This window comes from Camponotus floridanus, unplaced genomic scaffold (genome assembly GCF_003227725.1).
Source record: "Camponotus floridanus strain SB8 unplaced genomic scaffold, Cflo_v7.5 scaffold15, whole genome shotgun sequence".
NCBI classification, from domain to species: Eukaryota; Metazoa; Arthropoda; class Insecta; order Hymenoptera; family Formicidae; genus Camponotus; species Camponotus floridanus.
In genome coordinates this window covers 22,821-44,549 of record NW_020229270.1, presented here as the reverse complement: position 1 = coordinate 44,549, position 21,729 = coordinate 22,821, and the positions used below count along the sequence as shown (strand labels likewise).

At 35.8% G+C, this 21,729-nt stretch overlaps 2 protein-coding genes and 1 non-coding gene across 6 annotated transcripts; 2 read left to right on the top strand and 1 right to left on the bottom strand.

The window, feature by feature from the left end:
• Positions 1-283: 283 nt before the first annotated feature.
• Positions 284-2,583, bottom strand: LOC105250488 (bcl-2-like protein 1). The gene is made up of 3 exons (XM_011256625.3): positions 1,583-2,583; positions 903-1,364; positions 284-822 (listed from the first exon to the last, which is right to left on the bottom strand). The coding sequence occupies exons 1-3, from the start codon at positions 1,829-1,831 to the stop codon at positions 703-705; spliced, it is 831 nt and encodes a 276-aa protein (XP_011254927.1). The 5' UTR covers positions 1,832-2,583; the 3' UTR covers positions 284-702.
• Positions 2,584-6,402: 3,819 nt separating this feature from the next.
• LOC105250489 (synaptic vesicle glycoprotein 2B) lies at positions 6,403-21,562 on the top strand. Of its 4 annotated transcripts, none has more exons than XM_011256627.3 (10): positions 6,403-6,586; positions 18,206-18,442; positions 18,517-18,576; positions 18,911-18,994; positions 19,076-19,400; positions 19,518-19,639; positions 19,785-20,023; positions 20,127-20,571; positions 20,823-21,110; positions 21,195-21,562. In XM_011256627.3, exons 2-10 carry the CDS (start codon positions 18,406-18,408, stop codon positions 21,248-21,250), a joined length of 1,656 nt encoding a protein of 551 aa, XP_011254929.1. In that variant the 5' UTR covers positions 6,403-6,586; positions 18,206-18,405; the 3' UTR covers positions 21,251-21,562. The 4 variants fall into 4 exon arrangements, with proteins under 4 accessions (XP_011254929.1, XP_011254928.1, XP_011254930.1 ...); XM_011256626.3 differs by lacking the exon at positions 6,403-6,586 and adding an exon at positions 10,841-11,035; XM_011256628.3 differs by lacking the exon at positions 6,403-6,586 and adding an exon at positions 12,904-13,265.
• On the top strand, positions 15,848-15,920 carry Trnar-ucg. The gene has a single exon. It is a non-coding gene; the product is annotated as a tRNA-Arg (tRNA).
• Positions 21,563-21,729: the final 167 nt, after the last annotated feature.

Below are 21,729 nucleotides of genomic sequence, written 5' to 3'. Positions count from 1 at the left end.
TTTTTTCCCCTTTGTTATTACATACATTTCTTAATGTTTAAAATTGTGTGGATGTAATCAATTCTACGACCAAAGATATTTGAAAAATTTATTATTTAATATATTCTCTACCTAAAATAAATTATAAATAAATATATTGTATTTCTCTCTTTCTCTCCCTCTTTCTCTACCTAAATGCAATAAAATTTCGAGAGAAAGAGAGATTCTTGTTTCATAGAAATTTCTAATAATTTCTTTAATTTTGAGTATTATTGAAAATTATTTTAATATTTAAAAAAATGTCTATTATAAAATTAAATAAGATATATTCTGTTTACTATACATATATAAATTTCACTAGTTTGTGTTATAAGGTATTGTAATAGGAAACTAGCGTCATTGTCTGTCGCTCATGCTATATATGCTGGCTGGAGTTATATAAAAAGTAGGACGTTTCTAAGCAGAGTGACGTTGATATGAAAATTATGTACGTCAACGCGTTGAAATATCTTTTGTTAATCTTGTACGTTTCTCGTTTAGACGTAGCAAACTCTCCGTTTGAATCGAATCGTTCCAATGTCGTGTGAAATGTTGTAATATTGTACGTATGTTGTAGAAAAAATCTGTTCACATTTCTCTTTCGAACGTGTTCTCGTGGAACATAAGTACGCGATAATTTCTTGGACAAAACATACTCAAACCACATGATCTTGCGAGGCTCCATCAGGAAGTCACTGACAAGATTGTAGCGATTACACCAAGAGTGGCTCCTGTCATTAATAAACTCCTCCAAATTGCTCCGCTAATTTCTTCAGCCACAGGATATTCTACGCATAATTGCTCCTGTAAAAAAACAATACAAGGTATATGTACTTTAGGTAAAAATTTGAATATGCTTTTCTCTCTTAGCGCAAAGTACTTACCCATCCACCATAGCCTTTAATAAAATGTGTTATCTTTTCACCAACATATCTAGAAACATATAGCGGCAATTTCTTCTTGAGACTGTGCATTCTTCTGTCTCTGGCCCATAAAGCTAATCTGCCCATAAAAGCATACAAGCAAACAATTCTGGCCCATGTAATAACGCCGTGTAAGAACAGCTCATTGGCAACTCCCATAAATGTTTCATACGCAGTATCCGGAACAACGTTTAAACGATTTACCATACTCGTAAAGAGAATGCTATGTTTGTTGAGCATTTGATATACATTGTGCCTCATGCTACGAGATACTGGATCCTGGGATATAAGATAGATATCTTCTTTTAACAAGTACCGCATTACATCATTGGCCAGACTCCCTGCGGCAGATTCTATAGAATCGTCGTGAATGTTGTATCGTGGTAGTGGGCCCAATTGTGGGAAGAGATGTTGAAGTCGAATCTAAAAAATAAGAGACATTTTGTCTCGAGTGTAAAACTATTTTTTATAACGATTATCGCAAAAGTTACAGGGTAAGAGACACAGGATTAAATAAGCTTGACAAGTTTTTTTTTACATCCAATTAAGAAATGTAGATATCAATAAGCATTTTGATAATTTGGCTGCTGGCCAGGAACCGGTGCGGATAATTGACAAGCGTAATAACCGATATACGATACCTGACACATTTCAAAGAAAGACATAGCGCGATTGGCAGCGCCGACCGCATATCGGCAGACACCGTCTTCGCTGTCGTCGGCGGCAGCTCGCTCGTTCGACGAATTCCTGTTACCGGGGGGATCGCATTCCAGAATGCCGCCCACTCTGGAATGCAGCTCCCCGCGCGTTGACGTATCCTGCCCCTCCTCCGCGCCACCCCGGGCGCCCAGAATCTCATTGTTCATCGTCGTCCCGTCGTCGCCGGCCATCCTGTCCCGCTATCAAACGTTTCTCCAATTATTCCGTCCCTCGCGTACAAATTCCCGTTGCCTTCTCGGGTCGTCGTCGTGACACACACACGGGCACCGCTCTTACGTTACATCTCACGCTGGTCCCTCCAAGATCGTCCGGATGCGTGAATCGATCTCGCGCGCGCGCGCGCGCGCGTCCGTCCGATGCGCCGGGATGGAAGCGAGCGCGCGATGCTCCAAAAACTCGAACCTCGGCCGACCGACTCGATCCAACCCGGCCACCCAACCGACCGACCAGCCAGCGACAAACCGCTCCGCTCTCTACTTTCCCGCGGCCATTTCCAAAGCCGATGTCGAGAAGCCGAAACCGCGCCGCGCCGTTTCCTCCGCTCTCGCTCCGCCTCTCGTCGCGCCACTCGACTTCTCTCCCGTACCGCTCCCTTGGCCTGCCGACCAGTCCGCCTCACGAATGTTCACATCACTACCACTACCGCTTATCTCGAGACTCCAACCCCACCACGGTAGTGCCTTGTATGACGTAGCTCAGTGTCTTTCACGGCTCGAGTCCACCCGAGGATAAGGAAGACGCTGTCACGACGTGCGATTTTGACAAGCGAGAAACGTCACTCGCGGCTCCCCGCGACAACGAGATTATATATCGCGCAGCAGGCGACAGACGATTCGAGGGACGGTTACAACGGTCTCGTACCACCGTGTCGAGTGGCGGACGCGAATTGAGAGACCCTGACGCGAACGCAGAGAGTACGGCGAGCGAGAGAACGAGTCGCCGAGACGGCACTCTCACCAGCGCGGCGCGCGCTACACCTTCGCACACCATCGCGCCGGCTCTCTATGGATCATTCACGTTTTCGCCCCACCACCGCGCCGCCTCGACACGTGCACCGTGTGCATACACGAGGCCCGGCCGCGCGTAGTGGTGCGCGTCCCGTCTCTGTCCGGCCCGCGCGGCCGCTCGCCTCCCTCGCGAGGCGCCGCCGATAACCTCAACCCTTTCCAGCGCGCGCTCTCACGCACGTGCTTACCTGTGTGGCGTACCTGTGTGTACCTGGGAACGGAATTTTCGTTGGAACGCCGGGAGTACGTTCGTGGGGCTTACCACGCTCGTCCGCGAGAAGATACGGCCATTATACGGTCTTTGTCGCGGAGGGTTTCGAGAGGAAACCCTGCTTGGGTCCTTGAGAGGGTTCCTCGCCGTTCTTTGTCGCATCCCATGCAGCACAGATCATTGTTACATTGCAGCAATATTGCTGCAACGTAACAACGGTCTGTACTGTTCCTATACAGCACTGAATATTGCAGCAATATTAATAATATTGCTATAACATTGCGGCAACATTGCAATATTGCCGCAATATTACTGCAATGTTCTGTGCTGTATGAGTTGTTGTATCCCATACACTACAGACCATTGTTGTTATATTGCAGCAATATTGCGGTGTTGCGGCAATATTGCCGATATATTCGGAATGACGTTTACAGGCTTGAATTTCAATCTGCATCGCGGTGGTATTCGTTTCTCTTCGAGCGTTGCTTACGTCACCGTAGATTAGCGTTCATTCAGCTTTCCCGCGTCTCGGATTCCTCAGAGAATTGCATACTCGCCAAGAGAGATGCATTATTCGCCGTAGCAACGCGAGAAACGGTGAAAGTCTCCGCGGCCGTAGTTACCCTCCCCCTCCCCTCCCCCTTCCCCCGTGCATACTTCTCCCCCACGCGAGACCGAAATCATCCACAATGAAATTGACTCGAGAATATATTCGCTCCTTGAGAATTCATGACTTGGATCGGGCATTTAAAGGAAGGGGATTTAAATCTCATTCACGACATATATTCGAGAGCGACTGTTTCAATCCGGATTAATTAAAGATAATCCCAGCAAACACCAAATAACATTTAATTGTTAGTTGCAATTTCCTCGACAGTTAATATACATGTTATCCAACAACTACATAACATGTAACAGTTATATTGTTGAGTGGGAAATTATAACAGCGCTATGTAATTGTTATTTGGTGTTTGCCGGGAATATTTCTAATCTCACGCATGAGGGCTCGGTTTGATAGGAATTTACGAGATATCTAGGCACTAAATCCATAGACAATGAGACAAGGTATATTCAGTGAATGCGTCGCGCACATGACAGGTCAACGGTGGTTCTACGGTGCGTTTTCCACGAAAGGATTACGCTGAAACTGGTCCGCGCCAGTTGGTCCCGCAGTGTCGTAATCAGGTGAGCGTGCACCCGTATCTCGCTCTCAGGGTGGCACGTTTATGGCTACGTAATAAGCGTAGAGCACATTGCACGCTCTCTCGCCGAGATCCCTTATCTTTCTCGCGATATTTTTTAACACAGAAGTGCGTGACGTGAGAAGCGAGAAGGATTATTGACCGAGGCTCTCCCTATACAGCACAGACCATTGTTACATTGCAGCAATATTGCCGCATGTAACAATGGTTTGTGCTGTATGGGCCCCGCAAACACCAAGTAACATTTATATAACTGTTAGTTGTAATTTCCCACATGTAACAGTTATATTGTTGAATTATATAACGGTTATTTGGTGTTTGCTGAGGGGGAGAGTCTCGGTCAATAATCCTCGCTTCTCACGTCACGCACAGCAACATCGCAATATTGCTGCAATGTAACAATGGTCTGTGCTGTGTGGGTCCAGCAGACACTAAGTAACATTTATATAACTGTTATTTGGCGTTTGAGGGGAGAGTCTCGGTCAATAATCCTCGCTTCTCACGTCACGCACAGCAACATCGCAATATTGCGGCAATATTGCTACAATGTAACAATGGTCTGTGCTGTATGAGGAGATCCTCGGTCAATAATCCTTCTCGCTTCTCACGCACAGCAACATCGTAATATTGCAGCAATATTGCTGCAATGTAACAACAATTGGTTTGCACTGTATGGATCTCACTTCGTTCGAGCAGAATGCTCGGTCCGTTTATCCGCGAACGGTCCATGCATATATGTACACATGTGCGTATGTATGTGTGTGTGTGTGTGTGTGTGTGTGTAACATACGCGGCTTCTCTCCCGCGGGGCCAAGTTTCCCTCCCTCGGTCACACGTTTCTGTAGCCGCCTCCCCCCCGCGCCGCGACACGCGCGACCCATGCCTACCACTCCTTTCTGCCGGCGGTGCAACCTTCAAAGGCCACTGAATGCGTCCATGAATGAAGTAGGAAAGTTGCTGGAGTACAGATCGACCGGATGTATGCATACTAGGTGGGTAAGAAAACAAGAGCCGCCGCGCTACGTCAGCGTCCGCGACTGTCGATCGGAACCAGTTCTAGATCGCTGCCGGTGATACTAATGTACCGTATAATATCCGCGATCGCGTTTTACGCGTCTCTTTACATAGATATACACATATATAGAGTTCAGCTATTTAGAATAGGTAACGCTCGCGTGCCGGTCTATTTTAATTGCCAGGATATGAACTCGATTCCGGAACTAGTCTAGCGAGACGGGGGAAGAAAGATGGATGCAAATCTCGTTGCCAGCTAAATCAGATTAACTTACATACATGTTAGGGCCCGTACAAGCTTTACGCGAGTATCGATGCTGCAAAGTTTCGATCTTCGATTTAAAGCTCCTTCGCAGATTTAGCTGCATCGGGAGCATCTCGCAAAGTTTTGCCTTTCACATCGGAGTAGGATAGATACACGTGGCACTCAAAACGCTGAGATATTTCGGAATAAATTGAAAACGAGTCGTAATAAAATTTAATAAATTTAAATTAATTTATTAAATTTAAATTCTTCCTCATGTCTTTTTTTAAAGCAACGAAAATTAAGACAAGAGGAGAAGCCGTCACAAATCTACAATAATAACGTAATATCAATTCTCATTATCAAATTATCAAATTAGCATTGCAATAGCTATTTCGATTGTAATGTCGCGTACGCGCTTACGACATTGCGATTCAAATGATGAGTTTTGTCTCGCGAAATGGACCGTGGGAATACGATAGCGCGAGTGAACAGCACGCAATATTTCAGGGGAACTCGTGGCAATCGCCTGCTTCTCGGTAGCATTTTCTTACTGTCATTCATGATACTACAGGACGGCAATAGGATGATTGCTTGACGGTCGGTGACTAAAGTGGATAAAGCCTTCTACAGCAATCTAACACGAGCCAGGGCGCAGGAGCGCAGAGATTGGGCCCATCTCTCTTCCTTTTGCATCGCATATCGTCAGTTTCTTTCATATTAATCGCTGCATTAATTGCCCGCAATCGCAATCTAAAGACACACGATAAATCGAATGTAGGATGTTTTGATTTGCCCGACATTCTCGGTCTTGTCGCGTGTCATGTGTCATGTGTCGCGATATGAAATATATTTATTGGCTGATAAGTGGTTAAGTCCGGGACATGTTTATATCTGATTGAATTTTTTATGGGCAAGGAGAGAATGTTAAGAGAATTCCAGCCGGTTGAAAGGGACTTAGAATTTAGTTCACCCGATTTCGACGTCCCTGGAATGACAGTAGTACTAACCCTGCTAACAGATTGGCAGACACATACTCACCGCGGACTGACCTCTCTGTGATTTAGTTATGTCTCTATGGATGCATCGCCAAGTCACGCGTGTTTGATATACCGTGTAATAGAAAATAGAAGTGACAGGTCCCGCGGTGGATAAGGTGTTCAAAGGGTTCAAGTCGGGTCGTTTCCTCTTTGTTGAATGAGCTTCCGCTGGTTCGACATCGTTTCGTTTCGAGATATTATGATTAGGTGAGTCTGTTATCTATACGTCGTTTTGTAGGTATTTTGCAACGAAGTTTAGACTGTTTTGAAATTGGAAATATATATTTTAGAAACACAGATTCTTGAATAAATGTACAATCGATTTTTGCTTCAAAAAAAGTATGGAATTATATAATACTAGCAATCAAAATTAGTCTGAAAATTTTAATTAAACAAAATTTGTTTTTGTGTTTCTCGAAGAAGCGACTTTCACAATATATTTCAAATTTTCAAATAAAAGTATGTCGTTCATTAATAGCGATATTCTCTTAATTATATCTTTGATAATCTCTTGATATTTTTTATTTTTAATTATCACAATTTTTAATTTTACGACGGAAAATTAACATTTTTTTAAGCAGTAGAAAAGTAGAGAATAATGATTTTAATTAAGAGACCTTCAACATTGCATTCTTCGCTAAGCAAGGTAATTTCGCGGAGAAGGTAATTTAAATATCAAATCTAAAGAATGCGGATAAAAATATCTCTAGATTTGTTGGTCAAGATTTTCTCCGACTTGAGATTGGACTTTATTCGGCTTAAAATAAAATTTATCATTTTAAAGTTTTTTCTTATAAAAAATATTTATTTTGCCGATCATTTTTTTTGAAACAATAACTCGATCCATCTGGAAACTTGCATATTCATAATCTACTCATAAATTCTATCTACCTCATAAATTCTATTTGAAACCGAAAATGAAGTCCAATATCAAGTTAGAAAAATATTGAGCAACAGGCCTATGGACTCTATTTATAAGGGTAAAAGTTAAACGGTAAATCAGTCCATCTGGAAAGTTGTCAGTGGTCCAAATATTGGCAATTTGGAGACAATCGCTTAATTTATGAAAGGAGCGTGAAATTGAAGGATAAAATTCGAGAGAATGAAGATTAATGATGCCGGGTCGTTTAATGGGCGAGCGAAGGCAAGCTTCTTTCGAGTCCTCTAGATTCCGCGAGCCGATCATCTCTCGCGATTGCGTTCCTTCGGCGAGAGAGTCGGGAATTTCCTCTCTCTCTCTCGCTCTTTCTCTCTCTCCGCACCTACACTCTTGGATAACGTTAATACCTACGATGGTACGGTCGGGCACTACGCGGCGCTCGCTCAATCCGCAACACGTTTTTGCATTGTTTGCCGGTTGATTACCCCTCGAGCACGCCGATGATGACGTCAGCATTCTGGATGAGTCATTGCGTACAGCACGAGCTGCGTATCGTATGCACGTATAATTTGTCTTGCACATTTATACGCGTACAATGACAGCACGGAATATATGCACGGAACAGCAAGGCACATATGTATATGATATATACAGGTGTCAGAGCAATCTTTTTCTAAAAAAAACTCTTAAGAAAACACAATTGTTTTGAAAAAAAAAATATGTAATTGTTAATTGCAAATTATATATATTTTCTTCGAAACAATTATGTGTTTTCTTTACACCAACTAATTCCTCTCATTATTTTGTACATAAAAGTATTAAGCTAAGATAATCGAAAAATGAATATTTTACTAGATACTTTATGGTTTATGTAAAATTAAGAGATTATTTCAAGCCTCATAATTCGAAAAGTACTCGATGTAAAAATACTTATTATAGTGTTTTATAAAGCTCTCGAGATAAGAGCTACAAGAGCTTTTTTTGGGAAGAGATTGCCCTGACACCCTGTATACATATATATATATATATATATTTCAGGGATTCTCTGTCACGAGATTATAGTTTTCCTTTCATCTTCTCGGAGTTTGTGCTAGAACATTAGAGATAGCGATATCGCAGTGTGTCTTCGGAGACAAACTTTGATAGATATATGATCGCTTTATCGATCACGTGGCTTTTTTAAATTTACGACACCGGAATGAGAGTTGTACAACGATTCGCTCCGTATTTTAGAATGGATACTTTAACAAAAAAAAAGCGTTCCGTATTTTAGAATTAATACTTTAACAAGAAAAAAGCGCAGTTACATTTAACTAGATCATGCATTGATTAATTCAGATATGGGGATATATAATACTGTTAATTAATTAGTTAACATTTACATGAAAGATATCTCAGATGTTTTATGATAAATTCATTCGCGCATGACAGAACTGTCATCTATTTTTGCACGAATTTTCAGATAGGAAAACGATATCAGTCTAATGATAAATGCATCGTACTCGCGCTACATCCGTAAGTGTATTCGACACAAGGACAAACGTTGTTAATTGCACGTATGCATAATATATCACCTATTATATAACGTCACGTAGCTGTTTTTACATTGCAAATTCAAATTTGTACAAACATTATCGACATATATTGATATTTTTTTTTCGAGATGTTGCAACGAGATACATAAATGGGAAAAAAATCATAAAAACCAAAGAGTAGAAAAAGTGCGCATTAAATTTAAGAGAAGATAAATATGTAGCAGGTAATCCGATAATTTATATGCATATGCTCTTGTAATATTTTCTAACGACGAGAAACAAGACACATGTACAATCGATTACGTTATCGTCGTATATCAATCGACACGTGACGTCAATGATAAATAGTGCAATATCGTGATGCAATAATTTTCAGGAGCACTTTGTAAATCGATGATATATTTAATTTTGATCTGAAATTGTTCGATAAGAGAACGCATCATATTCTCGTTGTTTTTGCGAGTTTGTCAAGCTTGACAAATTCATTCGATCGAAAAAGTAAATTTTAAATCAAATTCTAAATCAAAAAATTTTTAATCAAAGTACTATAAAATCCCTTAAAATTCTAATTAGACAAACAAACTTTATGTAAATTTTTCTATTTTAATCGCGGTTATGAAAGGATGATTCACGCAATGCAAAGAGTAAGTCAAGAAGCTGTGTTTTTTTCATTCGACGCCATTTAAATCCTGTGGTAAAATTTCCAGCAAACATTCACGCAATTATCGCACGTTTCCATCGAATCGTATGTGAATCTTTCGTATCAACATACATGTTTTTAAGTCCGGTAAACATAAATGATTAATACCGCTACTGCGCAATTAACGATTATATATTTTCCTGATAGTTGTTTGGCTCGCATCATTCTTTAATTGAACCTATAAATCAATTGTAACATTTATGTTTTGAATATTTTATAAGAATAATGAATAAGATTTGCAACGGGACAAGATCAAGAAACGATCAATAAACATTGCAATTCATATAACGTAAATATCGGGGAAATACTCCTTTTAATTTGAGTATAAATATAAAGCTTACATGTTGTGTGAAAACGTATAATGTACAATGACATGTGCAATATAAACGTCAAGTATTATTAATGAATCTGATATTTAAAGTAAATACAAGATGCAATTGCTTACTCGAGCGTTATCATTGATTTATTTCAGTTTTGCTATTTTTGGCAAGTTAACTGATAGTACAATTCATTCGAGAATCGACAAACACGAAAATAATATTGTGCGACGTACATGTATGATGTGCATTTAATAACAATGAATAATCTTCGGTTAATTATTATAATACATTCCGTTCATATGTGCAAAAGTGCGTAAAATCTTCTGCGTAAATAACTCTCTTTTCTGTGTATTATATTATATATTCTTTGTATCTCCTCATTATTTGTTAATCGCGACGAATGCTATAAAACGAAATTTTAGATAAGATGTCTTAAGAAGTGATACCAGGGAATAGTATGATTGAGATTCAGTCTTGGGATGGAAGGCATCGATTATTCAAAGTGCATACAGAAGATTTAGCAAAGCAAATGAAGATGTTAATTTACTAATCAAAAGTGCTAATTTATCGAAATACAATATTTAGCTGAATACACATATAATTCGGTATCGTTGGCACTTATGGTGCCTATCGTTGTAATCTATCGCGACAACAATCGAATCAAGAGAGCCGTGATCATGGGATGTCTTCTCGAGATGCAAAGATTGCGCAACAAGATGAACGCGAATGGAAATGCGAAATCAGGCGTTAACACGGGTCGTCACGCACTGACATATGCGTACGCGGGTTGTAACGCATGTTGTGTCAATCGGAATGGGACAAGACACGACGAAATGATATCATGCAGAATAATGAATAATTCGCACCAGATTTCATCGAAGACGATTTGATGACATCTGATCGATGAATTTAGAATATGATTCTTCTTTTCGAAGATAGCGATACCCTTTACATGACCGATGCAATCCGTGAGTGCACCCTTCATCGATGTCGAGGATTCGAAACGTCCGAGCTGAAATATGTTTTTTTCTCTATGCCCTTATTTCCAATATATGTCTGAAGCTACGCGTGATAGAGATCACTTTGCTGTATATCTACAATCAGAGTGGGGGATCTCGATGTGTCTTAGTAACTATATAAGCTTTGTGATTTCTCGTTTCACTTTGGTAGTTCCCCAATTCGGGCGAACACTTCACAAGGAAGCTTGGCAACCCACAGTTCGTAAGTTACTTGTTTCACAAAATCGTTATTATTAATTTTAAGAGTATCATGTAGAGTAGATATGTTAGTGAATGATGAAATTAACGAAATATTAGGTGTAATTGAATCTTTTATATACATATCTCATTATTTGAACAAGAACCCTAACTAAAAATATTAATTTGTAAAATATAATGCTGAGAAAATTTTATAATTATTCACTATTTTATTCATTATTTTATTCAGAACTTTTTTATTCATTATCTTATTCAGAATTTTTTATATATTTTTTGTAATATGTTTTTTTCTTTATCATGATTATGATGAAAATATTAATATCTAATTTATTTGTCATAAGATCTAATCTATTTGTCATTAAATCTAATTTATTTATCATTAAATGTAATTTATTTCTCATTAAATGTAATTTCTTTATCATAAAACATTATGACAAATATAAATTAGAATATAGAAGTTATTATCTGAAATTTATATCTCTCACATAAGTCTCTAAATATTTAAATCCTTAATTAATATTTCATTTTTCTCTTAAAATAAAGAGATACAAATTTTTTGAATCTTAAATCCCAATGCACATACAATTTATATTAGACTTTGGAGAATAAAGCATGATCGAGACCACTAATATATTGAAGTGCAAACACTCTTTTTCAATGAAATTGTTTTTACTGGTAAAATAAATAAATGGTAAAGGAGACGCCAAGCCTGTTGACCAATTCGAAAATATTGACAGTATGTATTATCCTAGCTACTTGTAGCTTCGGAGGCCGCAATCGAAGGCTTCATTTGCATTGATAATTTGTGACGAGGTAAAATAATCTGCTCCATTTAGCATAAAAATCTAAAAATGGTCTGGTAAACATTGTTGCAGCGCCGAAGAATCACGTCATGTGACTCTGGGGCGACGATGCGGCGGAGACACTTTATTTCTTTTGTAACCGGTTGAAACTGCTGTCTCAGTTTATTCGTTTACGTTTACGTAACCGGTTGAAACTGCTTTCGAGGATCTTAATATCGTTTGCGCGCTGTCCAAGGGATGGACAATCATTCGTTTGATGAATCGCGTTCGTTTGATGCACGCATGTATATACGCGGAGAAATTATTACAATAAAAGTTGCAATAAAATTTCCGTGGAACACACTAACATATAAGAAAAATCACAACGTTTATATTCAATAATAATTATTAATATACATATTACAAAAAATATTGTAATTATTTAAATATATATTTTTTGATACAAATGTATAATAAAGAATAAAACAAATGTAAATTTACAATTTCTATAATATATAAATATCTTAATATCGTTATTTTCCAACCTTACAATAAATATTTCAAAAGGGAATATATTTTCATGTAATTTATTCTGTAAATTTTTTTTCGTGATTAATGATACTCGTGTAACATGTTCACGCGTATTATTTTTCATTTCTCTTTCAGCTTGATTTTACATTTTCTCGTAAAATCTTTGATCATATAAATATTGAGTTTCAATATTTTTATATCGATCTTTGAACCTTCTCTATCAAGGAATAATCCTTGTTCCAATCACGATAATGAGGTCGATATATATTTATGGCTATTATAGTTTACTTCTCAATAAACGTCAATTATGTATATTAGTATTGCATAATTTTTAAATACATCGCTATTAGTTGGTTATGCAAATAAATTTGTTTGAAAAATTTTCACGTCTCACGAATTCATACTCGCAGAAGACTACGTTTATTCTTGCACGTATATCACTCATTTGCCCCTCCAAGTGTAATTTACAGTTGAAATCATACGTACAGTGGTCACTCTACCACTGAAGAGTATATTGGTTCATATTAGTGGGAGGTGGCAGGTAGCTCTCTTTTAACGTTTCAATGCTCAGACACTCATTTCGTCCGCAAGCATCGTAGGTCCAGCATCATTAAATGCCGACTTGCGACTCGTACTTGATACAACGATAAAACTAGTCAGAATCAAAATCTCGAGCTCACGCGATTTTCGTGGAGTGCATCTTGCTGAATCGTCGATGTAGGCTCGAATCCCGGGTATTCGCCTGTCAAACTATTGTCCATGTTGTCACATTTGTGCCATATTCAACACATATTTGGAGTTGGCGCGTATATTTGCCAGCAAGCTACGTCGCTCGATAATTTCCGTAAAGACGACACGCAGAAAGCAAACGTGCGCTATGATACATTGCTGAAGACACCGAGATGTTGGCGATCGGTCCTAGTAAGTTTCCTCGAGAGATAGTTGAATGAGATAAGATATTGTTCTACGCACGAAACGCAGCGGAAATTCGCGAGAATTGTGATTGTAATACGTATCGCGGATTCAGCATTCACGAAAGGAATCATCTTGCGAGGGATTTAAATCGTTAAACACACCGAGAAAAACCGTTTTCGAGATAGAAAACGTTCTTCGCAGAAAAGCATTTTGTGCACCACATGCATTTACAGAAAGAATACACGCGCAGGATTTTATTAAGAAACGCCGTATCAAAGTAAGTCGAAAGCACTCGAAGAGCAAATGCATCAATCTGTAACATCGAATTGTAAATTTCCACTATATCTATTCTAATCTTTATTTTGCGTCATCGTCTAACGTGCATGATATCATGATTTCCAACATTCTACGCATTTTTTTGCAACTTCAAAACATCATTGGCAATGTTAGATCGATTATGATATTTTCGATATTGAAGTTAGCAGTAATTACAAATCATTTGACCTTTCAGTAAAGAACCCTTTAACAAGCGCGCCAATTCGAGCTCTCTATAGAATGACACGACCTCGTATCCTCTTCGCGTATCATTAGCATCGTCTCTTCAACATCACATGCGATCGTCGCTAAGGCGCGTGTACGAAATTGTTTTATTTGTGTTTTTATTAAGACAGACGTTTGTACAAGTGTTAAGTCATAGAAACATTTTCACCATTAATATTACAGGAAATAACGTATTTCCCGATTTTATTTCTAACACTGCAAAACATGGAAATGGAAAAAGCCTTACCTATTGAAAAAATAAAATGCGTATTATTTCATTAAATCCAGAAAAGGATCTACAATCGAAAGATCTACAGATGGATCGATGGCGATTAATTTATCGTTATTATTTCTCAAGATATTTGCAATTATGAAATTTACATTCCATTTCAATGACGTGCATAAATATTGATATAACATTTAACATTTAACTCGTTAATGAACAATGCTGATAATGTTAACTCGGACATTGTTTATGTAATGTTATAATTGACCTTTCTTACGATTTTATAATTAGTATTGACTGTTTAAATATTCAAAATCTTCAACTACATTTTGACTTTCACATTGCAATAACAATTAAAAAATAAATTAAAAAATAAAATGCTTAATAAAGTTGAAGTAATAGTGTAAAAATAATATTTAATAGAATAATTGTCACATTTTACATATATGTGTTTAATCGCTTGTAAATACAACATAAAAACTATCGCAATTTTATGTTCGCAATCATTTATAATTGCAATTTATATTTATATCTATGATATAATATATTTTTCATGATAAATTTTTTTAACTTGAGTGTGTTTATTCAACAAAAATATAATGCATATTGAGGTATAAATATTTTTAGAATTATATGTAAGATTAAAAAAGTTTTTTCACAAACTATATTTTAAATAGCCAAATGGATAATAAAACTAAATTTTTCTATTGATAGAATCTTATTTTGAGGTTTAAGTAAATGATGTATGATGCAAGAAAATAGAAAGTTGCAAGAAGTAATGACATTTATTCTCTCGATATTTGTAAAAAAAAATTAACCGCTAACTGCAAGTTAGCTAAGAATCTGTCTTAAAGTTCGACGGATGTACGTTTTTGCATAAATGTTTTTGCATTTAAATATAAATTATGCATCTCGATTGTGTCGACACATTCCACTTCATGCCATTCTCTTAATAGTTGTACATATATAATAATTTTTTTGCAGTCAATCAATTACAAAAGAATAATTTTCAGAGAATTTCTTTTATTTACTGAATATTAGATACTTTATTGAAAAATAGAGCCACTTTCATAATTTAGAAGTTTTAAAATTTCCGGATGGAACAAGTGTGCTCAAGTTCACAAATTTAATCGTAAATGAACCGATTTTGTGTCGCGTCGTAAAGGGACGCGCGTGATATTCGTTCATTAGCGAGTATTTGGTACAGGATGTCGTGTCGTTTTCTAGAGTGGTGTTAAACCGCGAAACGTCCCCCTCTCAATTATATCGTTAAGCTTCTCTTCTTTTCAGTACCGGCGATAAATGACCAGGCAAGCTTCTTAATAAAGTCCTCTAAATGCAATATTATTAAATATATAGATTGTTGAATAATTGTTAGTCGTATTTATTTATCGTATTTATTTATAGCGTATAATATAACCAGAAAATAATAAAAATATATCAATAAATTATATATATATATATATATATATATATATAATATTATATATAAATATATATATATATATATGTATATATATATATATATATATATATATATTATATACATAAAAATATATATATCATATATTATATATAAAATATATATATACATATAAAATTAAATTACACTATATATACACAATTATCAACAAATATATTACGTATCTGACATATTATTTCTACTCTTCATACTTGAAAATTTATTATTTTTAATATATAAAACATAAAAAAAATATATGCATCAGGTTTTATTAAACCTCCGAGATAAATCGATAATAACAGAGGGTAAATTGTCTCTCGAGTGGTGAAATACTTCCCTTGAGAAACTACCCTTCAACAAGACCGTGTGGCCTAACGGATAAGGCGTCGGACTTCGGATCCGAAGATTGCAGGTTCGAGTCCTGTCACGGTCGGAGATTCTTTTTTTGTTTTCAAATTGAATCATGACTACTGCATAATCTATCCTTGAAATGATTCAGATGACAGATATGTAACTAATTAATTATTTTTCATCATTCTTCTTCTATGTAAATAAAAAATTAAAGTACTCTGTTTTTTAAAATAATTATTTTATTTTGTTGTGTTCTTATAGTATTAGTATTATGTTGCTTCAGAGAAATTGCTACTTCATTCTTGCTATTCACGACGATAATTTGTTTAAGCTTATAATATTTTACTTGTGTGTGTGTGTGTCTGCGTGTATGTGCTACGATTACTTCGTCGATATAGTTAATGATTAGTAACGTCGATAGCTAATGATACCGAGCGAGAATTAGAACGCGAAAGATATTACGTACAATGATTTGTAAGCTGTTCATAATAGAATTGTGGGAACTAGTAATAATTAAAATGATCGCGAAACACAGTATAAATGTAAAATACGTTCAATGTTTTTCCCGAGTATATCAAGGATCCCGAAGTTACGCTTCGAAGGTGATAATCACGATTAATATGCCCGATGTAATAATACATTGTTCGATTATCACAGAGTAAAAAGTAACGCAAATATAAATTATATAATACGCGGATTTTATATATCTCATATTTCAAACGTACAAAAATATAGAGGGAAAAATGTACTTAATAAGTTTTAAAAAAAATATTATTTAATGTATTATTTTTTAAACGCGCAGCGATATATATTTGATAATATTGGCCTTAAAAATAATGGGGAAAAAGACTATCTGTGTGTGTGCGCAAAATGAAAAGGCAGCCAATAATCTTGAGACGTATGCTAGGTTATTATTCGGATCTCAACCCAGGTAGCACACGTTCGTTTTATACGAACGTTTCTTAATCGTATCCAATGTTTTTTAATCATAAAAGAATAATAAGAAACGTTTTTACCAGTTAGTTAAAGAAATTTTTCACGTTTCTATAAACAAAATAAAAATTAATTTTTAATTAATTTCAAATTATATGTACATATATACGTACATATTCATATACATATATGTATAATTATTACGAAAACTTTATTAATTTCTATTTATAAATATATAAATAAGATTACTAAGAAGTATTTCATTGGTCTCCAGTAAAAACGCTTATTTTTTGTTACTTTATCTTATATCTTACTAATTATAGTCAGTGGAAGTAAAATTTCACTATAAAATCAGTAATCGCTAATTGGTTCATTTACTGCTACGGTAAGTTATTTTTTTCGTACTTAAGATTTAGATCATAAGCACTATATAGCTTGCAAAAGACGACAGGTAAAATTAAAAATATTACTTCGATTTAATTTCTGATACAATCTCACAGAGGAACTTCAGATATTAAATCGATTTTGTAAGTCAGACAAGTAAATGTGTGGTTAAAAGAACGAAAATGATCCGTTCATTATCTATTTAAGTAAAATAAATTATTATCTATTTAAGATTCATGTTAAATATGCATGTAAATATAAATAAAATTTTTAATTTTATACAAGGTAGATAATCTGATTAAAACAGTTAATGTTATTAATTCTTTCAGTGAAATATTATTGATTTACAGTGCTATAATAATTGATAACTGCTGTATCAGTGACTCAATTTACTATTTTTCATTGATAAAATACTGATTCACTTTTAAAGAGTGTATGAATGGATTTATTTTATTAATTCCATGAGAAAACAAACGTTTAACATGAAAAAAACGTGTTTTAAACACATATCAAAAACGTTTAACATATTTTAAACGTTTTTTAAACGTTTTTTTATCAGAAAAAAACATATCTTTCAACGTTATTGAGATCGACATTTTAACCAATCAGAAACATTTTCAATAGTCGGTTATAAAACGCTTGGAAGAAACATTCGTGAGACCTTTTTGAAACAAATATGTGCTACCTGGGAAGGCTCTGTTCCACTATTAATCCAATTACTGGCTAATCTCGCTCGAATTCGCATTAACGACAACACGCGATAGCGTTTCATCGCGAAATTATAGGTTCATACGCGAGGAAATGTCAATCCACTGTGCCGAACTAACGACTAGTACTTTAGGAATATTGCATCACACATACATTCGACGTGCTAGATGAATTCATATAATTTCATCCGCGCTTCTCCGATCTCTGTGATCAAGTGAGTGAATCGTTGAACGGTGTAGAAACGATAAAAACGAAATTTTGATACAGACACAATCGATGCAATGTATGACAAAATCGAACTTTATCACTTCTCCTTAACAAGTTCCATTCGATCTGTTTCAGTTTACGAGCGAGCGCAAAACCCAGCCCCGCCGACGAGCAGCAGATCAGCGCAGATTCAACAGGAAGACTTCGCCCAGACTTACCGATCCGTAACAATTACACCAGCTTGATAGTCGACCGAGTATCCTGTCGAACGCGAGAGCTCGATATCTGATTTTGTTAACCAAGGCAGCTTCACCCACACGCGCCGACATCGTAGAATGGTAGAAGGTGAACCCGACACAAAGCGCAGTATTAGTAAGTATAGCTCTCTTTCCCTTACTAAAATTCTTTCGGTCACTTTTTCACAAATTTCAATTTTTATATCGCAGAGTGTGATGTAAAAGACGAGCGCCTAAACGGTTGCGGTTCCAAGGACCTCGAACTTGCCCGTAAGTTGTAAATCCTAAAGATCATGTATTTTTATAATCATAAGCTGAGTTCGCGATTTATAAATTAATAAATTAATAATATATATATATATATATATATATATAATAATATATATAAAATTATATTAATAATATAATATTAATTTAAAATTTATATAGTTAAAATAATATTAAAATAAATTAATAAATTTATAAAATAAATTAATATTAAAATAATAATAATAATATTAATAATATATATAAAATATATATATATATTAATATTTTATATATATTATTAATTATATTATTATATTATTAATTATATTATTTATTATCTGCATTGGAATTATAGGTATCGGATTAAAAGGCAAGACTCTCGATCCAGAGAAGGGATCCTATGTTCAAGCTGATTTCGAGAAAGCCATCGAATTAAGCGGTGAGTTTATTCCGACGATTAAAGACATTAATGGTTGTTTAAAAAAATCTTCTTATCATTACTTATTATATCTCTTTATAGAATATGGCAAGTTTCATTACTTCCTGCTCGCGGTATGCGGCTTCGTCAGCACGAGCGAGGAGATGGACGTGATTTCCATGTCCTTCATCCTGCCGAGTGCACAATGTGATCTGAAGCTCAACACCCAAGCGAAGGGATGGCTCAACTCGATTATTTTCATCGGGATGATGGCCGGGGCGTACGCATGGGGTTCCGTAGCGGACGCTCTCGGTCGTCGGAAAGTCCTGGTCGCCATCTCATTCATGAACGCCCTGTGCATCGTCGCTTCTAGTTTCAGCCAAACGTACGAACTCTTCATGTTGTTCCGTTTCCTGAACGGTGCGGCGTAAGTATCAAAAGTCCACGACGCGATGACAATCGTTAGCTAGCACGACGTAGCTAGATCTGATCACGCAGTGATCTCTCAGCAATGAAAAGATTAAATAATTTAGTAACGTTCTAGGCTGGGAGGAAGCGGACCGGTCATCTGGTCGTACTTTGCTGAATTTCAGCCAAAGTCCAAACGCGGCTCCATGCTGTCTTTCATGGCGGCATTCTGGACGTTGGGAAATCTTTTCGTGGCCGGTAAGTTTTATATAATTATATTCAATATTAATTTAATTAAATATTAATTTAATTAAATATTAATTTAATTATATATTAATAATTTAATGTTAAATAATATTGTCTTTCATATATATACATTGATTTATCTGCTTTGCATTCATAGGTTTGGCGTGGTTGATCATTCCTAGAGAGATGGGTTTCACGAGTCCAACGTTCACCTACAATTCTTGGCGAATCTTCCTGTTGATCTGCGCTGTTCCGTCGTTCGTCGTGACGGGGCTGCTTTTGTTACTTCCCGAATCTCCCAAGTATCTCTTGTCCTCCGGAAAGTATGAGGAGGCGCTCGAGATTTTTCGCAAAATATATGCCATTAATACCGGCAAACCACAGGATACCTACATGGTAATTAGGCGATTTAATGTATAATTGCATGAAGATAGTAAAATCAATTTTTATCGAATCCATGCATAAAATATTTGTAACGTAATTTTTCACATTTTTACAGGTAAGAGAACTGATTCTTGATGACTTTCAAGAATCGAATCCGGTGAAAGACGAAATCGAGGAAAAGAGCAAGTGCAAAACTATGCTGAGTGACATTGTGGAGAATAGCAGACAGCTATTTGTAACGCCTATTCTTCGCTTCACGATAATATCGATCGTTATTAATTTCACTTTTCATATCGGTTATTACGGTCTCATGATGTGGTTCCCGGAACTGTTCAATCGTTTCGACGAATTTCATCGTGATCAACCGGGCGTAGTAGCTTCGATATGCCAGGTCACCGACTATGTCGTTAATAAGGGTTCACATAGCATCGAGAACGTTTGCTCCGATAAAATCGGAACGTCCGTCTTTATGGAATCCCTTATCACGGTGGCATCCGCTATACCTGCCAATATCATCGCTGTCCTGGGGATGGATCGCCTTGGACGTAAATTTTTTCTAGGTATTTAAAAAATATATAGATACAATAAGAATATTATTTTTATTTATATAAATTTATTATATAATTTTATTATATAATAATTTTATATAATTTTATTATATAATTATTTTATTATATAATAATTTTATATAATTTCATTATATAATTTTTATTGCGAAAAAAGTACGATATTTTATATTGAGTATTTTTTAGATATTTGTTTTATATTATCATATATTAATGAATATAACAATCTATGTACTTCTTTGCAGTGTTTAGTACATTCTCATCGGGACTTTGCTCGATCGGTTTATATTTCGTATACGACAAGTATCAGAATTTGATCGTATCAGCAATCTTTAGCGGAGCAATAAGTTGCGGTAATGCGGCTCTGGATTGTCTCATTACTGAGGTATTCCCTACGCAACTGCGTGCAACCGGAATCGCCATATCAATGGTCGCCGCTCGCCTTGGCGGGATAATTGGTAATATTGTTATAGCCCAACTCTTGGACATGTATTGTCCGGCACCGACTTTTATAGTGGCTGCTCTCCTGATTGGTAAATACGTCTATATATACATTTCCTTTTATATTAATTTCTTATTTTTAAATTTTCTAATTCTACATACTTTATTTTTCGCAGGAGGAGGCTTACTGTGTTTATTCTTACCAAACACAACACGCGAACCACTTTCCTGACCCTAGTAGAAGTATATCCATCAGTCTACAATCATTTATTTCTTTCGAGTACAAAAGCGTCGCATTGAATTTTAAAGGATCTTGACGATTAAATTATAGTATTATATAAAATAAAAATATCGCGAAAATATTCTCATTTTTTGAAGTGTTGAAAATCTCAGAATCTCTATTGTTTGTAATTACTCTTATTAGATAAAAAAATTTTTTTAAGCGGAACAATAGCAGTGAAATAGTAAAATATGAGCGTAGCATCTAAGATGCTAATCAGTATAAGAAAGATGTAACAGAATTAGATTTTAGTAGAATTTTATATATATATATATATAAATATATATTATATAATCATATTGAATTTAAAGTAATTAAAATATGAATTAAATGATATATAATGAACTAATATATCATATAATTTTTGTGTCCATCTATATACACGAAGAAAATTGTATAAATTACATGAAAAATGCATTCTCTTTTACATT

Coding starts and splice junctions, on each gene's coding strand:
- LOC105250489 (XM_011256627.3), top strand. CDS start 18,406: ATGGTAGAAGGTGAACCCGACACAAAGCGCAGTATTA. Junction 20,024..20,126: donor AACCACAGGATACCTACATG/GTAATTAGGCGA, acceptor ACATTTTTACAG/GTAAGAGAACTGATTCTTGA. Junction 20,572..20,822: donor TGGACGTAAATTTTTTCTAG/GTATTTAAAAAA, acceptor ACTTCTTTGCAG/TGTTTAGTACATTCTCATCG.
- LOC105250488 (XM_011256625.3), bottom strand. CDS start 1,831: ATGGCCGGCGACGACGGGACGACGATGAACAATGAGATTCTGGGCGCC. Junction 1,365..1,582: donor CTTTCTTTGAAATGTGTCAG/GTATCGTATATC, acceptor CTTATTTTTTAG/ATTCGACTTCAACATCTCTT. Junction 823..902: donor TTAAAGGCTATGGTGGATGG/GTAAGTACTTTG, acceptor GTTTTTTTACAG/GAGCAATTATGCGTAGAATA.